The sequence below is a fragment of the Leptinotarsa decemlineata genome, unplaced genomic scaffold, assembly GCF_025532065.1.
Source record: "Leptinotarsa decemlineata unplaced genomic scaffold, Ldec_3_MD MMD2_P_RNA_scaffold_12, whole genome shotgun sequence".
Taxonomy (NCBI): Eukaryota; Metazoa; Arthropoda; class Insecta; order Coleoptera; family Chrysomelidae; genus Leptinotarsa; species Leptinotarsa decemlineata.
In genome coordinates, this window is record NW_027412526.1 from 7,448,676 (window position 1) to 7,467,256 (window position 18,581).

Genomic DNA, 18,581 nt, shown 5'->3' on the forward strand with positions numbered 1-18,581 from the left:
TATGAAAAGTTTTTGTTTAATAATAGCATTTTTTTTTTTAAAATAGGCAGCTTATTCGATACATATTATTGCATTTGCACGCAAAACTAATTGAAATTCTGGGGGCCCAAAGTGGGGCACTACAACACTGTGTTGAACACAATTGTAACGAAACTTGGTCTCCACAAGAAATGGAATCTCCGCATTTCCACTTCAAAGGTGCAAAACTTTTGTTTTGGGTTTGAAAACGAATTAAATCTAAAGAAATGATCTTCAAACTTTCAAGCCTATCTCGGATATACCTACACAATAGGTTGAATGGACTATCAGAAAACAACTACTCCCCTGGCTGATACCACGAAAGGCGTTGGATTATATCAGACAGACGCCAGTGCAGGAATCTTCACAGAAAATTTCCTGCATATACAATTGGCAATACAACTGAAAGAATCGACCTTCAATTTTGGAACGGGCACACTTGCTTATTAGCCACTCGTCAGTGCAAGATAGTGGCCATCATTGACCTAAAGTCAATGATATTCCATAATTGAAAATCAAAATTCTTTCAGAGTATTTCATTCCTCTTCCTAAGTTGAAGCGAACGAAATGTCACTCCATCTAGTGGACAAGGTAGTAACCAACTGCATATCCGAAATTTGCCCGATTCCTCTGAATAAGGAAGAAAAACTTTCTTATTAGTCAGTGGGTTAGCTTGAAGACGGGCAGTAAACAAATCTAACGAAATTAACTTTAAACGTTCAAGCCAGTCTTGAAATACCTACACAGTAGGTTGAACGGGCTGACGCCTATCAGAAAACAACTACTCCCCTGGCTGATACAACGAAGGGCGTTGAATTATATCCGACAGGCGTAAGTGCAGGAATCTTCACAGAAAATTTCCTGCATATGCAATTGGCAATACAACTGAAAGAATCGACCTTCAATTTTGAAACGGGAACATTTCCGGTTTTGGGCTCATTAGCTACTCATCAGTTCAAGATAGTGGCCATCATTGACCTAAAGTCAATGATATTCCATAATTGAAAATCAAAATTCTTTCAGAGTATTTTATTCCTCTTCTTTAGTTGGAGCGAACAAAATGTCACTCCATCTAGTGGACAAGGTAGTAACCAACTGCATATCCGAAATTTGCCCGATTCCTCTGAATAAGGAAGAAAAACTTCATTAGTCAGTGGGTTAGCTTGAAGACAGGCAGTAAACAAATCTATAGAAATGAACTTCAAACGTTCCAGCCAGTCTCCAATATACCTACCTACGCAGTAGGTTGAATGGACTGAGGCCTATCAGAAAACAACTACTCCCCTGGCTAATTCCATGAACGGTGTTGAATTATATCCGACAGGCATCAGTGCAGGAATCTTCACAATTGCATATGCAATTGGCAATACAACTGCCTGTCTTCAAGCATAACCCACTGACTAATGATAAGAAAAGTAATTAGTTATCAAAACGTTAGTCATTTGAGGAATATACATGAAAATTACCAATCACTTATTTTATTCATGGATAAAATTTATGAATACGACAATTCTCTGATCAGTATTATGAGGCCAATCTGCACTTGTGCTAACGTAGCTCCTTCACAACACTGGCTTTGAACCTGCATTATCGGAGGATGCAAAAACATTCACCTTGTCTAGGTCTATGAAATTACGTACTTTCTCCGAATGTGTTCAGTTTCCGCTGAAATTTGAAAAAAAAAATTAAAAGAATTCAAATTCCAAGATATTTATTTCAAAATTTTGTGGAAGTCCAATAGCCCTACAATTTCATATGCTCTTCTATTGTTTTTTGTGGGACTACCGCGTACTTTCGTTTAGTTTTTTTCAAATGGTTTGAATTTACGTCGATATCATGAAATTCAGTCGGTGAACCATTTTCTACAATTTACAAATTGCTTAAAAAAGTGATTTTTACAAAAATATACTGAGCAAATAGTACACCTCAACTGTTTTGTTACTTTGTTTGCAACATTGTTTTGTGCTAACTGAATATTTGGTTGGAATGTTCAAAATATTGCCGAGTTCCAATCGACTAGGACTTTGAAAAGAATTAGCTTGTAAAAAAAAATCATCAAGAGAGAAACTAATGTCAATTTTATGGAAAAAGTCCATAAGTACATCCTTTCACACAAAAACTTGTTGAAGATTTGTCAGAAGGATAAAAATGAAACTAATTCTAGCAATAAAAAAATATTTCCGACTGAAAAAAAAAGTTTTAAAATGATGAATATAAAAATTTTGTATGGAAAGAGACTGATAGGCCCGACGTAGGACGTCGTACTTGTAAACGAACTATTGTTTTCCTCGCAACTATATATATATGTACATTCAGGTAGATTTTATTAGAGTGATTTCAAACTCGATACACATATAGTAAGCAAACCGAAAACTGTACAGTTACAGCCTTTTCCATTACCCCTAATTTTTTTTTGATAACCGTTAATCTTGGTCGATTGGAGTAAACAATAAAAAAGTCAGGAGAAAAGGAAAAACGAAAGTACGCAATAACTCGAAGCATTTTGTATGTTACTGAAATTAGTCACAAATATCACTATTTTATTCTACAGATACGAAATTAATCATAACTTCACTTCACCTCCAATTGTTTTAAGTCCACTTCTGATGCTTCACTGGTTGTTTTGAACAAATGTCTCGTCAGTGTATAATATTTTTATATAATTATAGTAGTTTTTCTTCATCTAGAAATCCTTAACATAAGACGTGTGGGCTATTAATCATTCATTCATACAACATTGCAGCTTTCCTAAATAAATGATTTATACACATATATTTTCGAGAAATGAACCTTAAAATATAGTTATTTCTTTATATACTTAAAAATCATACTGCAACTTATTTTTCTCTCGGATAATGCACTTGGTAATTAAAAATTTCTAATTATAACTAAAAAATATATATAACCTGCAGCTCGAAATAGACTCGGCATTCCATTCTTATGAAGAATGGGTTCATCAAAACGCATGCGTCTCACATAATATTTGCTTATTCAAGGGGCGTTATTTCTCAAAAACCGTTCAAATGCTAGCTGACCATCTTTAAACAAGATTGTAGGAGTCTCTCATATCCCTGTTGAGAATTCATAAGTTATAAATCCTAGACAACATGTAAAAAGTAGATTTCTAAAGCTGTAAAAAACTCATATCACGAACTCCATGTATTCCGACAGAAGTTAAACACTCCAAATTTAGTTACTGACATCCCAAGAAACTGATGTTTCTACAACGATGAAAAAGTCATGAAAACAAAAAACTCACCAATTGAAACAACTGTAAAATGTGACTCGCCTCAATTTCAATTGGTCAAAAATAGCTCTTTCTTTGTAAATATTTCTATTTGTATATTTATTGGATGAAAATTGAAATCGATTCAATAGTTTAATAGAATGAGTTTGTACTCCAGAACGAACGTGGGCAAATCTGAATTTGACTCAGACTTGCTTAAACATATGAGGATAGGGATATTCCAACATAAAAGTATAAAAATCAACTTTTAGAACATATTCCAAGTTGTATTATATCGCAAATTGACATTTGTTATAGGAAACTTTCAAATATGTGTGAATCTTTTCCATCAAAACCCTTTTGGAATTTTCCAGATATTCATTTTGTTTCAGAGAGATGGTTGAATTGAGAATGCTTTATTTTTATTTTTTTAACCAAACCCGAAAACAAATCCCAAAAAGTTTTTTTGGGGTCATACGTTCATGGACTTTCAATTCGAAGTGATTTAACGCAAAATTTATTCTGATAAATGTCAATCAACCATGTCGTTAAAATAAAATTAGATATTTGAAAATTTCAAAATGGATTTTTAGGATAAAAGTAGTTATACTTTCGAATATACAGAGTTTTGTGAAGTCGTCGAAGTAATATAATTCAGAAGATAGAGAAAAACTAGTTTTTACAATTTTTTATGTAAACGTCAACTGTCCTTAACTTGCCCTAAAAGGTTCTTTAATAAAATTAATACTTTTCAAAAATAGAGCAATAATTGAGAACCCCTCAAAAACTACTTCAAGAGAATATATTTATAAGGTTATTGCACCTTCAAAGTATGTCATAAGAGACTTCATTGGGAATGAAATCTACATATAATAATGTGACTATGTTCAATAAATAAACTCTTCTGAAAAAGCGCAAAACTACTAAAGAGAATCTAAGCATCTCTCCGTGTATAGATAGAACAGCCTTAAAATACCTGTTCCAACAGAAGCTCCGCATCTATTTTGACGTCATCTCTCAATTTGTTTCAATGTTTTGAAACCTACTTTACAAATTCTCTCACATTTACAGATACTTCACGGAAAGGTGATCACCAGTTAGCATCTGAACGCATGTAGGATCGAAAACGATCTCTAGTCTTCAATGTCAAATGTTAAAAAAAAAATTGGCCCCTTTGAAATTGCTTGGAAAATATAAAATTTGTAATTATTTTCAGGCGAATCGATTCGGAAATAAAAATCAACCATATACACAATACTACACTATATTGTGCTAGTATAAAATCATACAAAAAAAAGATTTTGAACCTGTTACAGGGAAACACCCTCCGTGCAGAAGGGTCCTTCCTCGCTTCCCTTCGCAATATTAATATGCTGATCTATCTGAAACCCCAGTCCGCAAATCACAATTTTTCAAGTAAACATTAATCAATATTTTCATACTTTAAAAATCAGACAGAAATGCATATATACATAAATACTTTCACAGTTAAAAAAGTACATACAATTAAAATCACTAAACTAATTAAACGATAAGAACTGAGGCTCTCAGGTAGTCACCCCTAATAATAAGGCAAAGTTTTTCAAGTACTGTGATGTAAAAAGTAAGATTTCACTTTTACGATATGTATATCTTAAAGAGTGGAAAAAACAACATGAACTTATAATGTGATTCAACATGCATGTCACACATTCGCAGCGTTTTACAGCCCAATAAGAAATTTTCAACTTGATTGAGACATCGTTAGTGCACCTCTGAGGGTTCTGGCTTTGGTGCATGGTGGTTCGAGGGGTCCGGAGTGTTCATCGGCTGAAACAATAGATTTTAAATACGATTAGAAACTTCATCAAACTTGTGGATCATTCGAGTATATAAACACTTCTCCAACGTCAACAATACTCATGAGAAGAATAGGCGAGAACACATTTTTAGATAATTAACTCATTTTAAACCTCAACATTCAGCTCCTACAACAACCTGAATAAATGGGAGTGAAATTTGCCAAATATTTCAAACTGATCAACTACTGGTAACGAATGATATAATAAGTAGACATGGTTCAACTTTGAGCAGTCTTTATAAAGATTATTCATTTTATTGCACATCAACCAAAAAATATATACTTGCTTATCCATTGATATTCAAATTGTAAAAAAATATTAATTATCTACATAGTTCAAAGTAAAATCATCTATCATTTGAATATTTTCAGGAAAAAGTTAAGAGACATTTTGATAATGCCTATTATAGTTTAGATGAATTTTACAATGACAACGTTTTTTATGAATTATAGTTTACTACTGTATGTCACTATAATATAGCATATTTTTAAGGAAATTTTTTGAATTTTAAATTGTATAGCATTTTGTTTTGTAAAAATGTGTTTGACACCCTATTTTATATATATGGACTTTTAGGAATTACTTTTATACTACTTTGACATAGTTCATAATCGTTTTTCAACAAGAACTCTTTCTTGGGACAATAAACGTATTTCTCTCTCTCTCTCTCTCTAAAGGAACAATTCGTTCAGGCCAGTCTCATCTCCCTACACTATAGGTTAATGGACTGACACCTATCAGAAAAAAACTACTTCCCTGGCTAATACCATGAAGGGCGTTGACGAGAGGCCAAATAGTCCAAAACCGGTCTGCAAGTGTTCCCGTTCAATAATTGAAAATTGATTCCGGCAGTTGCATCGCCAACAACATATGCAGGAAATTTTCTGTGAAGATTCCTGCACTGACACCTGTCAGATATAGTCCAACCCCCTTCGTGGTATTAGCCAGGGGAGTAGTTATTTTCTGATAGGTGTCGATTAACCTACAGTGTAGGGAGTTGAGGCGTGCCTGAACGAATTTGTTCCTTTAGATAATTTCATTCATAGCCAGTCTTCAAGTATGTCCGCAGACTGTTTGTGAATAGTTCAAGGTTATTGGCACACCCCACATATATGTTGCACATATACAGTGCAGATGTTGAAAAGACAAAATATGAAGGTCGAAGAAAAATGTATGCGAAAAAATATCATTTTCCATACTTTTTGAGTTTGATTATGCATGAATCACCAGCCTCCAGAATTGTATGGATTAATCAAACACCACAAAGAAGGACATCCAGTCAGACCCGTGGTATCATATATAGACGTCTCAAACAGTAAGTTGTCTAAATTTTTAAATTCAAGATTCAGAGACCTCACAAAATTTAATCCTTCAAACACAGTGCTAAATTCAGCAGACCTAGCTGACAAACTATCAAATCTGAATATAAAAAATAATATCAAACAAGTATCGTTCAACGTGAAAAACATGTTTCCAAACATCCCAACAGACGAATGTCTTCCCCTCGTGAAATACATATTATATAAGAGTCATACAAATCTATATATAACTACCGAATTTTGCAATCTCCTTGGTACATGTCTGAAACAAAATTTCTTCAAATATAATAATAATTTTTACTTGCAAAACTCAGGTCTCCCTATGGTCTCACCATTAAGTCCCATTCTGGCAGATATTTTCATGGACACATTAGAAAACACCTGCATCCTTAATACCCCCCTTTCAACAGAAACACATTGTGTTTTGGTTCAGATATGTTGATGATGTACTGATTAGTTTTGATGGTTCAAACAGACAAATTAATCAGTTTTCAAACTTTCTCAATAGTCTACATAACAAAATTAAGTTCACAGTAGAAATCGAACAAAACAAGGAGCTTAACTTCTTAGATTTGAATATTTCAAGAGTTAATAATGGTTTTCAATTCAATATCTACCGGAAAAACACGTTCACAGACTGTACAATTCCCTTTGACTCTTTCAGTCCGCTCTCACATAAGTTATCCGCGTTTAGGTCAATGATACACAGAGCTTTCGCAATCCCTTTACCGGAAAAGAATTTCCAAGATGAAATGAAAATAATTAAGCAAATTGCACGGAACAATCAGATACCAATTTCCCTATTAGAAAAGATAATATCAGGTAAATCTCACAAAACACTTATGAGTGAATTATACCCAAACTGTCGAGAACACAATATAGTCAAGTATCGTAGCATCAATTACTCAGGCAAACTTTCAGATAATATTGAAAATTATTTCTCTAAATACAAAATTTCAACAGCTTTCACAAGTAATAATAATTTAGGTAGAATCCTGTTTAATGCAAAACCCAAACGGGATAGAATGAAAAAGTCAGGTATATATAGAATAGAGTATGGCGAATGCTCTGCAGTATATACAGGCCAAACCTGTAGAAATTTTGAAATAAGACTGCGTAAACATATCTGTTGATTACATATATGTAATGAAGGGAGAAAAATGAATCTGTTGGAGGCCATGGAAATTAACAAATCAATTAGAAACCAGAAACATATATCCCTAAACAAGCAACTTGATTTATGTAGGTCTCCTCTCTTGAATTTATGAGTTTAACAACCCCTAGAATTTTCAGAATGGTGTTTTAAGTTGGCATCCTGTCTCTCAAATATCTGGCCTTGGAGCATACCTGAAAATTCTATAAAATCGATGTTCCAAATTTAGATTTCAGTTTTATACTTGATAATGGGATCAAACCCGAAACCGGTCATAAAATAAAATTTTCCAGTGGTATTTAGACAAAAGTGTTTTTATTCATTTGAGTGATACAATAAACTGTATTGATTAGTTTTTTTATTATTCAACTAGTAGTTTTTTGTTTGTCTTTTATTATAATCACGGATGGTATTTATTAAAATGTTCATGGTTCATTTCCTGGCAATAATGAAGTTTGTTTACAAATTAATTTTATACATTTAAATTACTTGAATCCCCACCAAAAATCCAAGGGCATAATATCTGGTGATCTAGCGGGTCATTTCAAGGAACCACATTTGCCTATCCAACCAAGTTGGTGACTTCAGGAGACGAAAAAAAGGGAAAGTAAGGTTTACCCCACCTCAATTTGGAAAACTAACATTAGTTTTCGTCATCTCTTGAAGACGCCAACTTGGTTGGTGAAACACGGATCCAGAAGAGTATTGCAGCTCTGCTGTTTCGAAAAAATGCTTGTTTTGGAGATTTCAAGGAGATATGGGATATCTGAAATGTACTGTACGCAATCGTTTCAACGTGCTTGAAATTTCACGTTCAAAGGTAGGTTGGAACATTTCAAAAGAAATATATTTGTACTACAATACTGTCAGAAAGCGAATGCAAATATTTAAAATATTTATTGGAATATATGAATTCTTTGTTTTTTGGGCTCCAGTCTCAACAATAACAAGATTTTCTAGTACATACTAATGAAATCAGTTCTAGAATATTAACAAAAACACCAAGATGATACTTGAAATGAATATATCTGGCATATTGTTAAGACATGAGCTACCAACAGATGATACATAACGAATGTTCAATAATGACTTTTTGCAGAATAGGTTAGTTGTCACACAATGATAAATGTATTTATTTTCTGAAAGTATGCTGCTTTCATAGTGATTTAAAATCTGTTGCAAGAGCTTTTTAATGAAAATGAGTTCTCGCCTAGTCGAAAAGTTGTAGATGACAGAGATAGCCTTCAGAGCAGTACAATACTCTCACGAGCAATAAATTCCCTAGAAATGTTGAAGATAGTAACAATAGATAAAATCTAGACGAAAACACACACATAAAACATGTAGATACATAAAAATACGTTCACACCCTGCTTAGCACACCATAAACAGTAATACTCGTGATGCACTGTTTGGAACTTTTGGTGTGGTAACGAATATTACTGGACTTCTATACCAACACTGAAACATTATTTTCAATACCTCAACACGTGTTTCAATCACCAAGAGGAAGATTTAGGTAAATCTACATATAATGTTGTCCTTATTTATACCATACATAACTCTGCAAGGTACCTGTGTCTTAATTGTCTTAAAATTTCACAATTTTGCCTAATCTACTAATCAGGTAAATCTGATAACTAAAAATACTATTTCAACAAGCTATATAGTATTGGTCCACCATCGTTATTCATGAAATCAAATCAAAATATACTTTATTGTCCGAAGATTTACATCTTATTGACAAAGTCCAAGAAATACAATATCAATAGGTATAGAAAAAGTACTAAAAAGTATAAATGTAGATATAAAAAAGTTCCAAAAATGTATGACTGTAAATATAAAAAAAGTTCTAAAAATGTATAGATAAAATACCACCATGTATAGAGTGACAGTACAAAGAATAAATTGTTAATATATTGTTGAAAGGATTCGCTAAAATACTGTTCCAAACTATAATAGAGTCTATCGACAAGTTCACCGCCTTTTTGAAATGAATGTTGCTTAGATTTACAGATCTTATTTCTAATGGTAAATGATTGAACAATTTACCACCATTATAGTATATGGAATCCTTGATTAAATTCAAAGTTGGGAAGTCTAAAGGTATAATTGCTATTGAAAGTAGTACAAGGAGTAGAAGCAAAGTTGAACTTCGATTTATGTTTGTAAATAAGACAAAAACCGTATCTAAGATAAAAAGTGTGATGACTGTTAACATTTTATTGGCAGTGAATAAATTCCTGCACGATTCTCTGGGTTTGACTTTACAGAGAAATCTTAGTGCTCTCTTCTGTAATATCAATACAAAAGAGATAAGGGATGAGTTGTGTGCTCCCCAAAAAGGTTAATAATTTAACGGAAACATATCTAATAAATCTATTTGTCTCAATTAATAATAATAATATGCTTTATTATCATAAGACATAATCTTGTAGACAAAGCTTGGGTAGTAAATACTTAAAAAAAATGCAATGAAATTAAAATAAAAATGATGCATGGGTACAAACTATGTTAAAATGGAGGATATAAAAGATATGTATATATAAAATAGTAAAAGTCAAGTTTATAAAAGAGTAGACATAAAAAGTAACAACTTAGGAGCTCCTTAAAAAAATATGAGTAAGTCAGTTAAAAGCTATCGTTAAAATATTCATCCAAAGTATAAGAGGGTCTATCAGATAGCAATTGTTTGACTAACTTCTTAAATTGGAAGTCATTTATATTGGCAGATCTTATGTCCATAGGCAAATTATCTCTGGTTGTTGTTGGCACAGTGAGCTTCAGAGTGTGTCTGCTGTTTCGGGTGTTATAATAGGAAGAAGATGCAGCAAAATTTAATATATGCTTATTTATTAAACACACAGATTCCAGTATAAATAATTCAGTTACCGTTAGAATATAATGTTTTTAGAAGAAGGTTCTACAGGAGTCTCTTGATTTTCACCAATATTACACTAGAAATAAAATCTTGACATACATTTACATAGAACTAATACCAAAAACAGTATGAACTCGGTATATGTCAAAGGTTTTGATATGTACAACAAATTGCCTCATTCAATTAATTCAGCTTCAACTGAACTACTGCAACATATTTCTAACAAATGTAACTGAATTTATTACAAATAAGATGATAAAGTTATGATTTTTGGTATATTAATTTATTATTTCTTACTTATAATTGTATTATTATATATTAGAAATATATGCTATTTACCAAATAAATATTATTATTATTCAGTTCAATTTTCCTCTTGGAGATGATTACTTGGTGAATGAAACATGTGTCGAGGTGATAAAAATAACGGTTTGGTGTTGGGATAGAATCCAGTAATGTTCATTAACTGTAATGAAAAAAATAATCTTCCCGACAACTGACATCTTTGAAAATAAGTTTCCCAACAAGATAGGTTATAAATTTTGATTTGTATTATATAAGGATCAATTCCCCAAGAAACATAGATAACCCCAGGGTCCCATAACTCTTACCCAACTGATGTTGAACTCATTATCCTCCTCTTCAAACCTTACATTCACGATACCCCTCCTTCGAAATCAAGAGAAAATGGGGAAAGTAAATCCGGCAATTCAAATTGATAGTCAGGTAGTGGCGATTCGCTCTGTGATTTAAAGCCAGTAATATCCATTAAATGTGAAATCCTAATTTTTTTAACAAAAAAATTTGAGTTTTTCAAATAGGTGTGAATGCTTTGAAGTGTATCAGAAGTAGATACGCACATTTCTCAAAAACAAATACTTCAAATTTTAAATAAATATTATATTTCTTCTCCTTCAAAGATGAAAAAAAAACTGAATATTTGAATACGAAATCTAATGACAGGTTTTCAAGAAAAAGTTGGTTATAAGGTTATAATTATCAAATCAGAATGCTCTATTGATCCTATATGAAAATTCCAAATTAATAGTCATCAAAATCCATACATCAATTTATATTAAAAAAAAAAAATAGCCAAGTCAATTTTGATCCTTTGAGTTGGATATTACAATCTAATATACAGGGCTATTCAAATTCGTTTCTGTACATGGAGATCTCGTAAAAGATAAGAGATAGAGTGTCGGTTAAATTATGGCAAAGTTGCGTATTTTAGAGACCTATTCAATGATGTAAAGAAATCGAATATAGCTTTTTTGGTTCTGAAGATTTACAGAAAAAACCAAAAAATCCCAAATAATTTCTTTGCGTATACCTTCTTTATTCGCAGGCATATTGAAAATTTGTCCACATTTTGCTTTTTGCCCTTGATGTGGGCTCTCAGAATATATCCATGAATCTTTTATACAGGGTGTCATCTGACTTGGGCCACCCCCATCTTTGAATTTTTAAATACGGACCTGTATTTTTTGTTGTAGTTTTTGGATCGTAGACGAGGTTTTTAGGCTATACATTTTTCTGTAACTCGCCAGTAGATGGCGCTGTAGAACAATTTTTTAAAAGCGCTGTTCTATAACGCTGCGCACGCCTAAGTTCGTTGTTTATAATCCTGTCAAAACATTGAAACAGCAGCGATACAGCAACATAGTACTAGTAATATATATATGTATTCAATAAATCGTTTAGTTTGTCATTTTTAGAAATCTTAGCGATACCAAACCAAATATTATACATTTGCATTGAAGTTAAAGCAAACTTATACCCTCATAACCAATTTAATAACGTTATATGAATCGCAACAAGAAATATTTGTTCCATGTATACAATAAATTTGCCTTTCAAGTTAATTTGAAACTAATTTGAAATCAATAACAGTTATGAATTCTAATTTTTGAACGTAAAAGATTATAATGGCCCAACAAAACAATCCAAATAATAAGTAAGTTTACTGATAAAAACTACACAATGATAAGATTCATCTCGATAAATAGGTGCGTTGAAATGTGAGAATGTTCTTTGATGTAATACAAAAACTAGCTGAACGTGCATCTAGAGTCTGTTCAAAATTCAAAAATGAGGTGAATTTTAATTTTTCTCAAAACATATTCATTTATTCATCAATTTCTATGTTGTCCCTTTCAAAGTAGTCCCCCTCAGATATAATACACTTGTGTTAGCATGAACCTTACTGAGTTACATTTTTTTTTCAATTTATCGCAGAGTAGGTCAATATGTGGATTCCATGTAAGTTTATGATCTACAGTGAGACCAAGCATTTTTGTTGTTCAGCAAGATGTAACCTCCATATCCTTATAATTAAAAATACTGAGAGTGTTATTCATATTACTTAACGAATATTTCATTAGTACTTTTTAATTGATGTTGAGTCAGAGTCAGAAATGCTTTATTGTCATAAAAGTTTAGGTTTTGTTGACAAAGCAGGCTTAAGAACTAAAACAATCTGAAACATTAACATAAAGATCAAGACTTTAGAACAAAATATTAATATGTAGTAGATGTAGTAGTTAGTAGATGATTTTTAGAAGCCCATGTAATTACTTTTTTATAGACCAATTCAGTTATTTGTGGTAGTACTATGGGATTGTTTGATTTAATCAAAAGGTTAGTGTCGTCTGCATATGCAACTTTATGTACCATCATAAAGTCATGAAGATACGTTTTAGATCGTCAGCATAAATAAAAAAAGAAAGTGGTCCCAGTATGGATCCCTGAGTAACACCCTGTTCTATTGTTACTGGTTGACATTTCACACCTTGTACAATGACTTGTTTCCAATTCTCGAATATGATCTAGACATGAAACGCGTTCAGAAATAAAAAAAATGTGTGAAAATTGACATCATGGATAGTAACGGGTCAGTCCATTCATAATTCCTAGATAATATTGCTAAATAATGCACATTTTCTTTTAAATAACTGCGGAGAGAAAGACAAAAGTCTTGTATTGAAACTCGAAATTTGTAAGTGAATTTCTTATATTAATACCCTTCATAAATTGTTATGAGCGGATTAAATTAACCCTATGAAAGTGTCTAGTAACTGTCATTATGACAAGAGCAGAATTGTCTCTTCAAGTGTCATAAAATTGCAATTTTATGGAATTCGAGTGCTTCGCCTTGTGAAGTTATCAAAAAATGTGCTGATGAGGAGATAAAAACAAGTGTCTTGTTTCGAAACTCCGAAGTACATCGGGAATTTGCAACTGAAATTATTATATTAATACTATTCATATATCATGTTGTTTACCGTTCTTGATTTCAGTTTCAATTCTACAACGAATGTTTACTCAGTGAAAAGAAAAAGTGATTTCCATATAATTAATGTTCATATGTTTCAAAGTATGTATTTTTTTCATAAGGAATTTTTCTTCAAGTTTGCAACAAAATGACAGTTGTTTCGGTAATTCAGTCAGAGACTAACAATGCATCATTCATTCAATTGTTGAATTGAGATTATCGGTTTGCCAGGTCGCAGCTGATCCTTAACATTTCTCTCAGAGACAAATAAGCATGTGTGATGCTCCAGCAAAGATTGAACTTTTTCAAAATGTAAGGTTATGAGACTATTATTACTACTACTATTACTTACTATAGCATGGGGAGGAACAGGAACTGGTCCGACAGGTTGGGTGGGCTGAGGTGTCGGAGGGGCTACTGTAATAGGTGTCACCACTTCGTGGGGTGTTGTAGAATGTGCCTGTTGGACGGGAAGAGCACCGCCTTGATAATAGCCGCCATTCACACCGGCCGGGGAGACTGCAAGAAATAGATAGATATTAGATAACAGTTGTTCACAAACAAATTGAAGGTTAGTACATTGACAACTACAAGACAGACAAAAACAAGGAAATAATGTTGGCAGAAAGGAATTCTGTTGGTGCATTTTCCATGATTTGCGGCATGTGTCTTCTCCTACAAAAATTAAGAGGAAAAAAAACCGTGAATGAATCGCGACATAAGGATTTAGACAAATCAAGATACCCACACTCACTGCCTGAACGGTTTCTTACAATTTTTTTGATATAATATTTCAACTGAGGATCGATTGATACTGAAATTTTTATAGGTCGGTACCAACGAATGTACTGATATTCGCCTCATTTGCCAATCTCACATGAAATTGATTTTCAATCGAATTGCACCAGAGTGATAACGTTTAAACATAAAATCATTAAATGATTGGATTTTCTTCGCAGTGTCACCTCAACTGCGATGCTCGTCTTGGCAGCTCGAACGACCTCGTTCAAACTCTGCTACCCAAAATTTTACTGTTGTAAACAAAAGAGCAAATTCATTGGTTGGGCTGCGGCCTTTCAAATAAATGTATTGAACCACATAAAGATGGCCAATTTTCTCCATTTTCACAAATTCACTGAAAAAGTTCGCTATTGATGGCTGTCAAACAAATTATAAACAACGCAGCGTCTTCAAACTTGAAACATATGTTTTATAGATTGTTTACTTTTTAATACCGCGATATTTTTCAAACAACTACCGCCATCTCTAGGTCAGGCCGGGAACTTCTGGGACCACCCTCATACAGTCCCTAGGGACAATACTGCTGTAAAATAGAAACCTTAGCTGCAGGCAATACAACAAATTAGAGACAGTTTTAGGCCAACCAAATTATGTCCTGAAGAATACAACAAATATTCAACGATGGTCTTGAATAAACTGGTACAGAGAACAAGATAGTTGGGAAGCATTAAGCTGCAGTGATTTCTGGAAACTCGGTAGAAACGGACAAGTCAGTCGTATCTCAATTAGCAGCAAAAATAAAATTTCACCATTTTTGTTCGCCAGTTGAGGATATTTCAGCTCACCTTAATCATTGTAATTTTCAGCTAGTAACATTTCCGGTGGTATCACAATGTGTCTGTGTTTCATCCCGTTCATAAATGAAAAAAAGTTCTATGAATAATAATGAAACAAACCCCAGTGTTAGTCAATAGTACCGTATATTACCTGTAACTTTGGGAAGAACCCGGTCCCATTATAATGAAAGTCAAACTCCAGGGTCAATAGTAACATATATTACCTGTACCTTCGGAAAAAACCCGGTCCCATAAAGTACTCCATAATACTAAAAGTCAAACCCCAGTGTTAGTCAATAGTAACGAATATTATCTGTATCTTCGGGAAGAGCCCGGTTCCATGAAGTACTCCATAATAACGAAAGTCAAACCCCAGTGTTAGGCAATAGTAACACGTATATTACCTGTAGTTTCAGGAAGAACCTGGTCCCATAAAAATAAAAGTCAAACCCCATTGTCAATAGTAACGTATATTACCTGTACCTTCGAGAAAAGTCCGAACTCATGAAGTACTCCATATTAATAAAAGTCAAACCCCAGTGTTAGTCAATAGTAACGAATATTATCTGTATCTTCAGAAAGAGCCCGGTTCCATGAAGTACTCCATAATAACGAAAGTCAAACCCAGTGTTAGGCAATAGTAACACGTATATTACCTGTAGTTTCTGGAAGAACTTGGTCCCATAAAAATAAAAGTCAAACCCCATTGTCAATAGTAACGTATATTACCTGTACCTTCGAGAAAAGTCCGAACTCATGAAGTACTCCATAATAATAAAAGTCAAACCCCAGTGTTAGTCAATAGTAACGAATATTATCTGTATCTTCAGGAAGAGCCCGGTTCCATGAAGTACTCCATAATATCGAAAGTCAAACCCCAGTGTTAGACAATAGTAACACGTATATTACCTGTAGTTTCAGGAAGAACCTGGTCCCATAAAAATAAAAGTCAAACCCCATTGTCAATAGTAACGTATATTACCTGTACCTTCGAGAAAAGTCCGAACTCATGAAGTACTCCATATTAATAAAAGTCAAACCCCAGTGTTAGTCAATAGTAACGAATATTATCTGTATCTTCAGGAAGAGCCCGGTTCCACGAAGTACTCCATAATAACGAAAGTCAAACCCCAGTGTTAGGCAATAGTAACACGTATATTACCTGTAGTTTCAGGAAGAACCTGGTCCCATAAAAATAAAAGTCAAACCCCATTGTCAATAGTAACGTATATTACCTGTACCTTCGAGAAAAGTCCGAACTCATGAAGTACTCCATATTAATAAAAGTCAAACCCCAGTGTTAGTCAATAGTAACGAATATTATCTGTATCTTCAGTAAGAGCCCGGTTCCATGAAGTACTCCATAATAACGAAAGTCAAACCCCAGTGTTAGGCAATAGTAACACGTATATTACCTGTAGTTTCTGGAAGAACTTGGTCCCATAATAATAAAAGTCAAACCCCAGTGTCAATAATAACGTATATTAACTGTACCTTCGGGAAGAGTCCGGTCTCATGAAGTACTTCATAATAATAAAAGTCAAACCCCAGTGTTAGTCAATAGTAACGTATATTACCTGTACCTTCGGGATAAGAGCCCGGTCCCATGAAGTACTCCTTGTTGACGCAATTCCTGAGACATTCCGGTATCCGACCCGTGATCGCCCTCCTGATCTCCGAAGCGGCCATCTCTCTGAGTTCGGTAGCGGAGGCGTCGCTGTAGAAGGCCGCGTGCGGCGTGCACAGGAGATTCGGGGCGTCCTTTAAGGGCCCCGCGAACACGTTGTACGGCTCGTTCTCATGGACGTCGAGAGCGGCGGCGCGGATTCGTCCCTGTTTCAGCGCCTGCGCGAGCGCGTCGTCGTCCACCAGGCCGCCTCGTGCTGTCAAACAAAACAAACATATTATAATCTCTCATTTTCAATGGGTCCATCAAAATATACTTCATTGTCAAAGCCATGTCAACAAATTGGAAATGTCTGAAGACTGTATCGAGGGGTGACATATACGTATGAGAAAACAACTACTTCTCCGGCTAATACCACGCTGGATATTGAATTATATCTGACAAACATTCATCTAAGACAACTCATAGAGGTTAGTCTGGCAGATGTTTTTCGTTCTTCAAGGAGTGCCTTCGTCTAAGAGAAAGATTGTTAACAGCTTCATCTCGTGAACAAATTAATTAATAATAACAATAATATTTATTTATTCACATTTGAGATACAAATAAGAAACATATGGTAAGTCAGATGTAAATGAACACTGATTAATGTGAATAAAATGCAATAGTAAAGTATACGAAAACAGTCGATCACTTCAATTTATTTGAAATGAAGCCTTTGGTATCATTAAAAATTATTATATAAAATGTGAAGAATAATAAAAAACATACAGTACTATGTTTCGACGAAATCAATTCAATTCATGATCATAATACAAGGAAAATACAAAATGCAGCTTCACAACCACTAAAACGTAAATTTGGTCAAGAAGTATTTTTCATGATGGGGGTTAATTTTTATAATAGAATACCTAACAATATAAAAGAATTAATTATACGAAATTCAAAACACAACTAAAAGAATATATCTTGAAATAGATTGACAGTTTTGTAGTTTCACATATGTTTTTTGTTCATTTTTATTTATTGTATTGTTCTTAGTATGTTTTTTCAATTTGTATGTATTTTCCCTACTATAAATATGTAATGTTTCTCGAGATTAATAAATTCATTCATTAATCCATAATAGCGACAATCTGATAGCATAGATTCAATTCCATTTTGAAATATTTTATCACTTCTTTTAATATGTGATGGCATTATAATGTGAAGACTTTTTTAATTTTAACACGTTCTTATTATCTTCACGTGTATGTATGTATGAATGTTTGTAACTTTCAAGCGGGATCTGTTATTATCGACATTATTACTTGATCTATTTGCGGGCAGATGGCGCTGTTAGTAACCTCCTCGATATAATTCGGACTCAATTCACATGTATTTCTTCATTTGAAAAAAGCAAGGTTCAAGCAAGGGCCTGCTCGAAACTTAAAAACATCTAAGCTCAGTCAAACTAATCAATTCAATATTTTCATTTCCTATTCTTGAAATATCGGTAGAGAATTCCATAACACGTTTTCAGGTTTCTTTGACAAGAATAATAAGATCATCTATGAAAGATTCACGTCGAGCACTGTCAGACCTTTTATTCCTTTTTTTGGTGGTAAAAAAAGCTATAGTTGCATCATACATATCATTCTTTGAGATCTGAGGAGACACTCTAGAAAGTAC

General features: G+C 33.4%; 1 protein-coding gene across 5 annotated transcripts in view; it reads right to left on the minus strand.

The window, feature by feature from the left end:
- Positions 1-1,712: 1,712 nt before the first annotated feature.
- Positions 1,713-18,581, minus strand: part of CtBP (C-terminal Binding Protein) — a 122,034-nt gene continuing 105,165 nt past the window's right edge. The window contains exons 4-7 of one of the 5 annotated variants that reach the window (XM_023164295.2): positions 16,864-17,169; positions 14,062-14,228; positions 11,050-11,107; positions 1,713-5,053 (exon numbers count right to left, since the gene is read on the minus strand). In XM_023164295.2, coding sequence (XP_023020063.1) covers positions 11,081-11,107; positions 14,062-14,228; positions 16,864-17,169 — 500 coding nt within the window. In that variant the 3' untranslated portion in view covers positions 1,713-5,053; positions 11,050-11,080. Of the gene's footprint in view, positions 5,054-11,049; positions 11,221-14,061; positions 14,229-16,863; positions 17,170-18,581 lie in introns of those variants that run through there. The other 4 variants (XM_023164289.2, XM_023164290.2, XM_023164292.2 and 1 more) reach the window with 4 other exon arrangements.